The sequence below is a fragment of the Ranitomeya variabilis genome, chromosome 3 (assembly GCF_051348905.1).
Source record: "Ranitomeya variabilis isolate aRanVar5 chromosome 3, aRanVar5.hap1, whole genome shotgun sequence".
In the NCBI taxonomy this organism is placed as follows: domain Eukaryota; kingdom Metazoa; phylum Chordata; class Amphibia; order Anura; family Dendrobatidae; genus Ranitomeya; species Ranitomeya variabilis.
In genome coordinates, this window is record NC_135234.1 from 256,888,339 (window position 1) to 256,901,333 (window position 12,995).

The following is a 12,995-nucleotide window of genomic DNA, read 5'->3' on the forward strand; positions in this document are numbered from 1 at the left end:
GTGATAATAGGAAATCATTAATGCTTTTCTCTTTCGTTTTTTTACACAGAATCTGCCAATAAACCCCTCACTCAGAGTCTTATAAATTGCACAAATAAGACTGAGATGTGGAAGAGCCCCTTGACTTTAACCAGATGCCGGATTGATTCTTTATCATGACAGGTTATTCTCTCCTTTTATCCTATTAGAAAGATTCTCTCTCGGCTTAGTTAATGCAACTTCCTTCCAGACGAATGGTCAAACTGCCTTAACTGGAGGAGGTTTCTTACACCATAGATTGCTTCTTTCCTTTTACTACACATGACCTGCTGCCGCCTTCTGTTCTGAAATTACGGCAAGATTTAATATGTCGTAATAATTGTGTTTCCTGTCGTGGCTTTATATTAATGCTCTCATTTGTGGCTGGTTGCAGTGAGTGGAAGGAAGGAAAATTACACAGTTTATAAGACGAGCAGTAAATAAATTAAAATATTGGATTCTTCTTTGTCATCAGATGTAAAAAGAAACCGATTAACTATTTTTTCACCAAGTCTCAAGTTGTATTAGGAATGATGTCTACTGCAGTTTCTACCATGAGAAGACATTCAGTTCCAGTTCTATGATCAGGAAAAATTTGTCAGAAAATTGGGTGCAAATCCAGTAAATATACATTGTTGTATTAATAAAATAGTCAGTACATATTTATTAACTATAATTTTGTTCTCCTCCATCTTTTTGAATGCTATAACACTGCAATTTGCTACGACTAACTTCATGGCTATGCCTGAAAATGTCAGCAGCAGTGCGGCTAGTGAAACGATTATATTTATTAGATTGTCATATTTGCAAACTGAGATCCTGGTTTGGCCTTTATCCTAAATCACGTGGCAAGGTTTGTTAAAGGGCCTACAGTGACTTTCAGAGTTGCTACTTCCAACAGATGGCAATAGAGTTCAAGTCCTCTCCCTCACTGAAAAGGCAACTTGCATATTTAATTTCCCAGCAGAGCATTGCATGGAGTATACGTCTCCTTACAATGACAGGCCAGGTATGTCACTCTCCACAAATTGAAACGTTACCCCTTAGAACAAGTTTGATTATAAATATTTTACTTTTACCTCTAAATATGGCTCTATTTGCTTCTTGAAAAAATCTTCAAGAGATCCCTGCTTGAATGCATGTCATGAATCAGTAACAATTAGCACAATTGTAGAAGTAGTCATGAAAACAATTATTTAGGCTATAAATATCAAAATAATTGCAGTTCAACTGTTGACACCCTCACTGGTTGACTGATTGTGAATGCACTGTGGCCTCTCCGCTATTCACATAATTTTGACTTTTGGCCAAATGCATTGTATTACTTGCCTGAGGATTGCATCACAATCACTGGACTGGCCGTTGGCTTTCATGACAGCATGTCTTGTGTGACAGCATGTATTTCTATGCAACTGTCACGCTCTGGTCGAAAAAGCCAATGGCCAGTCCGAGCATTGTGATGCGTTTTTCGGGTGGGAAACATGGCCGTTTGACTGTACCCAATTAAAAAACATGCCCATATTTTTCCCCTAGAAAGTAATAATGGCCTTTGTGAGCTCTTTTGACAGTCACAATACCCTAAGTGCCTCTAAAACAATAAGAGCCCACTTAACATTTAATAATGTCCCTTGATTCCCCCAGTACATAGTTACATAGTTACATAGTTATTAAGGTTGAAGGAAGACTGTAAGTCCATCTAGTTCAACCCATAGCCTAACCTAACATGCCCTAACATGTTGATCCAGGGGAAGGCAAAAAAACCCCATGTGGCAAAGAGTAACTCCACCATGGGGAAAAAAATTCCTTCCCGACTCCACATACGGCAATCAGACTAGTTCCCTGGATCAACGCCTTATCAAGGAATCTAGTGTATATACCCTGTAACATTATACTTTTACAGAAAGGTATCCAGTCCCCTCTTAAATTTAATTAATGAATCACTCATTACAACATCATACGGCAGAGAGTTCCATAGTCTCACTGCTCTTACAGTAAAGAATCCGCGTCTGTTATTATGCTTAAACCTTCTTTCCTCCAGACGTAGAGGATGCCCCCTTGTCCCTGTCTCAGGTCTATGATTAAAAAGATCATCAGAAAGGTCTTTGTACTGTCCCCTCATATATTTATACATTAACATAAGATCACCCCTTAGTCTTCGTTTTTCCAAACTAAATAGCCCCAAGTGTAATAACCTATCTTGGTATTGCAGACCCCTCAGTCCTCTAATAACCTTGGTCGCTCTTCTCTGCACCCGCTCCAGTTCAGCTATGTCTTTCTTATACACCGGAGACCAGAACTGTGCACAGTATTCTAAGTGTGGTCGAACTAGTGACTTGTATAGAGGTAAAATTATGTTCTCCTCATGAGCATCTATGCCTCTTTTAATACATCCCATTATTTTATTTGCCTTTGTAGCAGCTGCCTGACACTGGCCACTGAATATGAGTTTGTCATCCACCCATACACCCAGGTCTTTTTCATTGACGGTTTTGCCCAGAGTTTTAGAATTAAGCACATAGTTATACATCTTATTACTTCTACCCAAGTGCATGACCTTACATTTATCCCCATTAAAGCTCATTTGCCATTTATCAGCCCAAGCTTCTAGTTTACATAAATCATCCTGTAATATAAAATTGTCCTCCCCTGTATTGATTACCCTGCAGAGTTTAGTGTCATCTGCAAATATTGAAATTCTACTCTGAATGCCCCCTACAAGGTCATTAATAAATATGTTAAAAAGAAGAGGGCCCAATACTGACCCCTGTGGTACCCCACTGCTAACCGTGACCCAGTCCGAGTGTGCTCCATTAATAACCACCCTTTGTTTCCTATCCCTGAGCCAGCTCTCAACCCACTTACACATATTTTCCCCTATCCCCATTACTCTCATTTTATGTAACAACCTTTTGTGTGGCACCGTATCAAAAGCTTTGGAAAAGTCCATATATACTACGTCCACTGGGTTCCCTTGGTCCAGTCCTTAACTTACCTCTTCATAGAAGCTGATCAAATTAGTCTGACATGAACGGTCCCTAGTAAACCCGTGCTGATACTGGGTCATGAGGTTATTCCTCTTCAGATACTCCAGCATAGCATCCCTTAGAATGCCCTCCAGGATTTTACCCACAGTAGAGGTTAAACTTACTGGCCTATAATTACCGAGTTCAGTTTTTGCCCCTTTTTTGAATATTGGCACCATATTTGCTATACGCCAGTCCTGTGGTACAGACCCTGTTATTATGGAGTCTTTAAAGATTAAAAATAATGGTCTATCAATGACTGTACTTAGTTCCTGCAGTACTCGGGGGTGTATCCCATCCGGGCCCGGAGATTTGTCAATTTTAGTTATTTTTAGACGCCGCTGTACTTCCTGCTGGGTTAAGCAGGTGACATTTAATGGGGAATTTTTATCACTAGTCATTTTGTCTGCCATGGGATTTTCTTTTGTAAATACTGATGAAAAAAGTCATTTAGCATATTGGCTTTTTCCTCATCCTCATCCACCATTTCACCCAGACTATTTTTAAGGGGGCCAACACTCTCATTTTTTAGTTTCTTACTATTTATATAGTTAAAGAATATTTTGGGATTATTTTTACTCTCTCTGGCAATGAGTCTCTCTGTCTCAATCTTTGCTGCCTTGATTTGCTTTTTACAGAATGTATTTAATTTTCTGTATTTATTTAATGCCTCCTCACTACCTACTTCCTTTAATTCTCTAAATGCTTTCTTTTTGTCCCTTATTGCGCCCCTTACAGCTCTATTTAGCCATATTGGTTTCCTCCTATTTCTAAATAGTACAGCTCCCCCTATACAGTGTGATGCCCCCCAAACTGTGAGATGGCCCCACAGTAGTCTCCACACTGTAAAATTACCTCCTTATTAGCCCCCACTCTGTATGAGGGCCCTGTTTGTAACCCCCACTATATATGAGGGCCCCCTTAGTAGCCCCCACTATATATGAGGGCCCCCTTAGTAGCTCTAACTATATGTGAGGGCCACATTAGTAGCCACAACTATTTAGCAGCCCTCAGTATTGATGATGGCTCCCTCAGTATTTGTGAAGGTTCCCTTAATAACCCCCATAGTAATCCTCACACATAATGGCCCTGACACAATATTAGCATAAAAAAATAACATCATATGCTCACCTAAACCGGCGAGTCCAGAGGCTGATCCCGTGCAGATCAACCAGGTAATGTCATCGTACCAGGACTCTGACATCTTGCGCCTGTTGCAGCGCTGACATCATCACATCACTCCACCCGGGACCGGCAGTTCTGCAGCTTGCAGGCCTGAAGCGACCTGCGCCCTACAGAGTGGAGAGTGGTAGGGCAAGGAGATCATTTCTCCCAGCTCTGTTGCAAAGTTTAACTGTGTCAGTGTGCTGTGCACTCTGTGATGTAGCGATGTCCTTGCTATGCAGTGAATAGGCAGTGATCCATATAAAGTTCAAATAAAGTCTTGTTTATTTCACAGCATACTCACAAACCGGAAAACGTAAGCAAACAAGTCCTTCGGTATGCAGCGGGAAAAATAACGACAGTCCACAATCCGTTGCCGTGAACGTATTGCACCACCGTGTAAGCTGGGGTGTCAGGCTTTTCAGGCTCTGCCTGGCCCGTGTTGCACCACACGGACAGAGCTCCTCATAAAGCTCCTGCTAGGTCTGACTCCCAGACCAATACTGACACACCCAAACTCTCTTGCAGGGTTTTTTTTCTTTCCTCCAGATTCTATGGCCATGGGCCACTATAAGATCTGGGCTGGAGGAAACGGACCGGCCCCACTGCCATCCTGCAGTCCGTTTCAAAAATAAAAGCCCATACCGGGTTTCCCTGAATAATTTCTGGGTCAAATAACTTGATCCAGTTCACACTCACTTTTATTCTTCCCTGTGTCTCACAGGCAAACCTGCTGTGAGCACAGGGCACTCCAGCGGATCTAATATGCTTCTAAGCACATCCTGGGGGATACATAGCGACCCTCGCATATGACACCGGTCACTGCCTTACAACTCCGATACAGTTATTGGTGGTGGCGGCTCCAGTACGGGTCTGGGGCAACCACATCACCGCCCCCTAGGTACCGACGCTACTGCATTTAGTAGATCAGCTTATCCACAAACATCATCTCTATAAATGATACATAGCAAGGACATTGCTTGCTGAGCAGCCAAGAGATGAGTGATTTACTGATCACTAACTCTGCCCTCCATTTAATAACTGCTGTATGACAATCTATTTCAAACATATTGTGAAACCACAAATCATACCAACCTGAATAAGTAGATGAGAGATGAGAAAAGGAGATTGCAGCACAAGAATGACCCAAGCTGTGAAGTTGGAGAATATTTGGACTAAACCCAGGTCATTCACACAACGCAAAGAACATAAGAGACTGTCGTAAGGAAAATGCCGGCCATTCTCACACTGCTGGAATACATATCCTTATAGTGTACATTACACTACAATCATTCACACAACCTAAGAAAAGTGAGAAAATGCCCTGACGACATTGCAAGACATGTTTTCACTATATTGAGGCTTCTTCTGACATTCTAGTAGCTGCAGTTTCTTGATCATCCTTATATTTTATTATTTTTCTTGTGCTTGAAAGAAATAGTAAGTTACTGCTGAGCTTGTGCTTCTACATAGCAGTGATGTGAGCAGGCAGCGCTGTACTGTACAGCATGAGGGAGGGGAGATCAGTGACTGGACCCTCCACTAAGACTAAACAAGAACACCTTCATCTCCACAAGAGATTAAAAATTCAAAAAAGGGAATTGTGGAGCATTTTTACTCCAGGTTAAACGTTTGCTTCAAGCAATTCAGCATACATTACGCTTAAAGTAATATTATGTGAAAAATGTCAGTGTATTCTGTATTTCCCCAACAGAGTTGAATAAAAATGTAATTAAATATGTGACTTTAAGGCAACGCTGTAAATAATACTTCATACCAAGAGCTTTTCTGCTTATCACATAAACATCGCATTGAGGATTCGATATCCTGGAATCACATAGTTCATGGACTAAATTCAAACTTGCCCTTAAGATTATGGTATCTCTAAGAACTAATATTCCCTGGAAGAAGTGAGTGATAGACATTGGGCTCCAAGCTATAGATATCCATGACAGCCAGAGTGTGTAAGACTAGGAGACCATGCAGCTTTCTGCAAGATTACCTGCAAACAATGACACCTTGGGATGGATGTGAGGGAGATCCTCCTAACACCTAAAGTGTCCCCAGGTCCATACTTAATACATTACACTGATATCAATGACAGGATTTGACATTTCCCCTAGAACATCTCGCACACCCCCTGCACAACTGTCAGGGGAATCTTGTGAAGAGCTAATGTGTTGTTTAGCACATTGCATGGCAATTATCACAAGAAAAGCAAATAATGAGTCATGTTTATCCATGAAGCCATGTGTAACTATAATGACTAAATCCTTCCAAAATGTGAAACATCACAAAACAAACAAAGATCAGACAATAAACAGATGCACAATGCATTGCATTCTCCTTATGGAGAAAGTGCCCCCTAGGTTACATACATGTGACCAGGATCTGTAGCACTGAGCCCCCATATAACACCCTGCTCCCCCAGAGCCTGTGCACAAGGAGCAGGAGCCAGGAGGTGCCGCCTGCTCTGGGATGTGGGTGGGGTGCACTGCCTGCTATAAGGAGCTGTCCACCATCTCTGGTGCTGATCCTTCCTCCAGCTCAGTAAGCACTCCTCAGCAGCGGCTCTTATCGCCTTTGGATGTGTCTGCCTTAAAGAAGTGTGTGCCAGGGATGTCTGCAGCTCAGGGTGGGGTGGTTGGATGATGCTGAAAATCAAGGGCTTGTCTGAGCAGCTACAACACAGAGATCTGGTGATAAAACCCCCAAACTGTGTCCTGTACAGCCAAGAACATGGATTTGGATGCTAAGGTGTTTTGTGCTTGCCTGTGCCTGCTGCCTGCACTGCTTCATATTGGATCAACAGCTGCAAACTGTAAGTAGTCAGAGACTTGTGGGCTGTGTGCAGACATGGACTGGTGTCACTGGTCTGAGGGTCTGGTGGGTCAGGGGAAACTTTCATGCAATCAAGGCTGTAATACCATCTGGAGGCTATAGTACCAGGAGGGAGATGGAAGATGACATTCCCTACAGTTATGTATATATACACTGTACATATCCAGCTGATAATCACAGGGAACCCCCAAATCTTCTGTGTCAGGACATCCCACTGAGGACCATAACCAGAACATCCCACTAAGGACCATGACCAGAACATCCCACCAAGGACCTTGACCAGAACATCCCACTGAGGACCATCACCAGCACAGCCCACTCAGGACCAATTGAAATGCTGTGTAGTGATTGTTTTTAGACAGTAGGCTCCATGGAGCCAAATGTGTGTCCTCAGCCTTCTGTATTTTTACAGAACTTACAAGATACCTTCAGAATTGCTCTAGACTTGTGTCGTTGTGTTTGAGGAGTATGTGACTGGACAGGCAATCAATCCTGATTATAGCATGATGCTGGTTGCTGTATCTCAGCCATGTGCCTAGAGTGGACACTGTATCCAACTCCTCAAAGTTTATCATCGTCTAGTTGGCATCAGTCACTGCAGCTGCAGTCTGAGCCCAGGGAGAGTGTTTGTCATTCTGGAGGCAAGCAAAGCCCAAATGCTTCCTGACAGGTCTGATGGGTTCTTGGAGATGCTGTGCTCTTTGGCTGTAGGACACATTCACAGAATCAGGCTAAAAAAAGGCAGAACTATGATCTACAGAGATGACTAGCCATTATTGTAGTGGTAACTAGTAGTCCCATTGTCAAGGCTTCCCAGTGTAAGGCTAAACTGCATATATTGGCAAAGTCTGCCCTAAACTTTACCATGGACACCACATATGCTCCGTACAGGCAAGAAATGAGATATAATGTCCTGTAGAGGGTCCTATGCAATGTACAAGGTGTGTTATTTTGCACCTAACAGGGCTGGAATTTGCACCCCCACCCTCGTGGTTGTACTGTGGACCGAACACTAGAGGTCAGTGTTGTTCTTTAGAAGGTCATTTAAAATGCAGCAAACCACAAGGAAAACACAGAAGAGATTACACATTGGATAAAGTATCAACAGCACAAGAGGGAAACAGAAGCCTTTTATCTTAAGTTATACCAACAGAGAAAGAATCCATGAAAAAAGTCACACTCCACTATGAAAATATTAGCACTGCACCAAATATCTCCCACAGGGCAGAAAAGAATCACATGAAATGTAGAGATCAAGTCATCAAATAACTGCCTGGAAAGCCAAAAATACAGCACTGGAAGAGGAAGGCATGCTAACATGATATATCCATTGAAACATAGTCCCCATTTCTCCATCTACTTATCATTACTGGTCAGGAAAATGTCACCTTCTATTTTATCACAGCAGATATTTTTCAGGTGTTAGCTACATATAAGCCGATCTAGTGGAGGTGGGAAATGACTTGTTTGCCCTCATTTTATAAGAGTAAATAGATAGATACAGCTTTATTTGACTGGAGACAATGTCTTCAGTCTAGCTTCTGTTGCCCCGGTCTGTCTGCTGGAACCTGGGGCAGCTTGTGGCTCCAATGTGAACACAGACTTATCCGAGTAAGTGTACTGTGATGGAAGCATGGGTCCGTCAGCTGTACTTACAGGAGTCTGTCAAAAATCAGCATCAAAGTCAGTAGTCCTTGTAGCGGACTTTGCGCTAAGAAGAGCTATTTGGAAACTAAAGATATCACTTAGCGCAAAGTCCACTAGAAGGAATTGTGCTGACTTCGATGCCAGATTCCGAGCAGACAGACTTCCCTTACCTTTATATTCTCTTTTCTGATATTAATATCCTAGTAATCTACAAAGTAGCATTAATATACTTCGGTGTCTTACTCTTTATATTATCTATAATCCCCTTGTGATTTTTTTAAACAACATACCAAAACATAACAAATCTCCCAGGCCTCACACCATTGAATTGTATGCTATACCCCGAACCATAAGTTCAATTAGTGCTACTGTATCTACTACTGTGGACTACAGTCCTATGTAACACCACAATATGCAGTCCTATGCAACACCACAATATGCATTACTATGTGACATCACAATATGCAGTCCTATGTAACACCACAATATGCAGTGCTATGTAACAGAACTGGCACCAGCAGAAGGTGTTATCTGCAAGTGATACCTAGGTTTACATGCAGTCCTATGTAACACTACAATATGCCGTCCTATGTACTGTAACACCACAATATGCCATGCTATGTAACAGAACTGGCACCAGCAGGTGTTATCTGCAAGTGATACCTAGGTTTACATGCAGTCCTATGTAACATCACAGATAGCACGTAGTGATAAAAATCCGAGTACATATAAGATACTAACTTTACCTGCAATCTAATGTTCTGTAAATAAATCCAGCAACATAATTACTAAATCCTACGAATATTGGTGAGATTGGTTATTAGAGGAATAAGGGACCAGATACATAAAAGATCCACACTACAGCAATGCAAACTTGCATATGTATGTTGATCCTGATAGTATGCCAACATTTTTACCATTTTTCATTTATTTAAGTTTCATTTTAAAGGGGTTTCCTATGATTGTGTTCGGACTTTAGCAGGACTTCTTCCTTGCACGGCGATGTTTTATGCCACTTGTTCTGTATCGGACTACCTCACAGTCACCCTCCCATGAATGGGGCAGCATAGCGGCTTATCAGAAAGTCATTCTTACTGATCATAATGTATGGCAAATCCTAGCAACAGGCTCTTAAATTATTGGAATACCCCTTTAAATCCCCTTTAAGTTAACCCAAAGAGGTCAAACTAAAAGCAGACCACAGTAAAAATAGTAAGTGCAGCAAAAATCGTTAAATATGGTTATGTTGGTGATATCACTATGACCCGTATCCAAACTGAATCTTTATGTATTCTATTCGCATCATACTGCTAGATGTCAATCACAATACAGCAAAATAACAGCCATATAATGCTCTGGACGTATCTCAGAGCTTGTTTTCTTCTTATTTTGTTGTACACTTTTTAGGCTCTATTTCTTAATTCAGAGCTCAAATTTGTATCTTCACCAACAAACTTGTAAAACTCTTTTTTTGCTCTCATTATTAGGGGGCATCATTGTAAACCGGCATTCACACCGGCTGCTAGCAGTTGAAGAGGCCACTAGGCTATACTGCACGTACTTGTGTATTGGAGAATAGGGGAGACTTTGGTACAGAATGAAAAGGAGTAACTATTCCAGATGAGGTTTTATGAACAGTTTCCAACAAATTCAGCACTAATACATCAAAGCAAAGGAAAACTGATCAGCCATTAATCTAGCCAATAAGTTTGGGGCCATTCATCAGTGGCAAACCCAGCTCTACCCCATTACCTAACATATACCATAATGCAGCAAGATAACATGGTACAAAAATGTGTAATTCTACACCTAATTAAAGGGGTTGTACCTAGTTTGGAAGATTTCCAAAATCCATAAGAGACAGCTTCCCATCGCTGGGTGTCCAACTGCTGGACCTCCACCAAACCTAAGAAGAGAACTCTGAAGATCCCCGTATGAATGGAGTGGTGGTAGTAAATCTACTCCTTTCATTCTCAACAGAACCACTGGAGATAGCCGAGTGCAAGATTCATCTGGTCTTTGGTACTCCCGTTGAGAATGAACGGAGCGGCGGTGCACATGGTCGACCACCAATGCATTCACATGGGGCTCTTCAAAACCCCATTCTCTGGATCAGTAGTGATCACAACAGTTGGGCCTCCAGAGATCAGGAAACTTGCTACAATCTTGTATCATGCCCCATGACTTTAACTGCTTTCGGTGTCCAGTTCCAGTTTTCTCCATCATGATACCCTTCCTGTAAGATGATATAGCTTAAGGTATTGTGTGATGAAAAGAAATGCTATATTATTCTGCACACCGGTGCGAGAAAAATCTAAGAAACACGAACACTATGTTCAATAGTAGTTATGTTTCACGTTACTCATTATTGGAGTCTCAGGTTGGTCGACTACATTCTACTTCAAAACTGCCAAAGGCAACAACCAATGCCATCTGCATGGCCGATATCTGCCTCTTCTTGGCTGTGGATACACCTGGAGCCGGTCACTTCCCCTCCAGCTTATCTGCACATATTGTGACCATCCTAGCTGAGACGTGGCCTAAATAACAGGACTATTAATTACTGCTCAGCAGGGACGGTGCAGACAAGTTAAATCCCAGATTAATGGAAGCCTTCCTGACACTGCAGTGAGTGGCCTGTTGGAACACGCTGACCTGTGAAAATGCTTGTGGTAAAGCAGAATGATCAATTCGCTGTTTAATGAAGTGAATGTGCTCGATAGACGGCATAATCAGAGACATACACAGCAGATACGAAGTTGTCATTTAACTGCTATTTTTGTACCATGAGATGTAATTAAATCAAGCAAACCTAAAAGTGAAGGTTTACGTGCAACTCAATATCCCTATTTTTGGTGTTTTTTTCCTGTTTTTTTTTTATTTCCACCTTATATATTTTGTTTATTTTGCACCTTTTATTTTGTTCTATTTTATATATTATCACTTTTTTTTATATATGCCAATATGAGCAGGGTTTGGGTTTCCAGATATTTTGGCTTATTTAATTGCAACTTCTTAAAAAGTCTTAATGTCAAAATTTTGTTGGAAATGCACTCAAGCCGCCCCTCCCTAAATTATTTGTATAAACTTTGTAACATTTTAGCGGCTCATGCAATCTTTGGCACCAAAAAGTTTAAAAACAGTTTTGGATTTTGGGTAAAAATTAACCACATGTGCCGTTTTGAAGATTTTGCTGGAAAAATGTCAATAAATGCCACAAGACAAGAAAAGTGGCTTTAGAAAAACTGCAAATGATGAATCGGCCGTTATTCTCTAGTCTCTAAGAAGCAGAGACCTTGGTCGTTGTGTGAGCAACAAAGTGCAAACACCGGAGAGCTGTTTAATATACAAGCAACTTCAAAAGGACTTGCCATATTCAACATGAAACCTTATTCATGGGCATCATGAATATCAGTATAAATATCAAATATGTAAATTTTTGCTCTTTTTATGCTTAAGAGTCCAATAATGAGTCCAACTTAATGATTGACATCAATCACTGATTGCTCATTGAGTTCCTAATTATACTTATCACTTTCATAACTAAGGTGCTTCACGACTCTTTCAGTTTTGTTGCTCTACGTTGTAATTTGTCCAACTCAAGAGCATTCTTTCTTGAACTAGGTTCTAGACTGCATATTGCTAGTTATAGATTTACAGATTTGTTAGTTATTTTCCATAAAATGGGAATAAACCTGAATGCAGAGCTTAGTTCACGTTGACCCATAATGACAAATGTAAACCAAGGTCGAATGCTGTCAGTCTCATCCATCCATAGTACTGTTGTCTGCTAATATGTGGCACTTCTGACCCATGAGATCTGCATCCCTGGTAGCTATTCTACACTATTATAAAATGGATTTTCAACGTTGTTTCAGTCCAGATCTCCGGCACATAATGAAGTGTATATGAATCATATGAAGTGACACCATGAATACTGCGCTCCTCAGATCAAAATGAATAAGTAGGTTGGTTCCAGTCTCTGGGCTCAGGCACGGTAATACCTGTGAGTACTGTAGATGGGAGACAGCAGGAGAACAGGCAGATAGCATCGTCCATCGTTCCCGCAGTCTGGCAGGAGCACGACTGATTATCTTGTGAGAAGCGTGGTCCTCATTCCCTGTAATGTCTCAGCTGCAGTTTGATTTCTCTGGCAACTATTCATCTCTGCTCAAATAAACTCTTGTAGATCTGTGAGAATCAGTGATGGTGCTTCATAGCTGGACAGAATGTTTCCTACAAATCTTCTTCTACACACATAATTAAAAGTGACTGACCTGTATGAGATCATCTAAACTCCCT

The 12,995-nt window shown here is 41.3% G+C and overlaps 1 protein-coding gene across 1 annotated transcript in view; it reads left to right on the top strand.

The window, feature by feature from the left end:
- The first annotated feature begins 6,679 nt into the window (after nt 1-6,679).
- LOC143815804 (contactin-associated protein-like 5) overlaps nt 6,680-12,995 on the top strand; it is a 1,144,596-nt gene continuing 1,138,280 nt past the window's right edge. Inside the window, exon 1 of the mRNA XM_077295418.1 lies at nt 6,680-7,026. Within this exon, the coding sequence (XP_077151533.1) occupies nt 6,945-7,026 (82 nt within the window). The 5' untranslated portion in view covers nt 6,680-6,944. The remainder of the gene's footprint in view (nt 7,027-12,995) is intronic.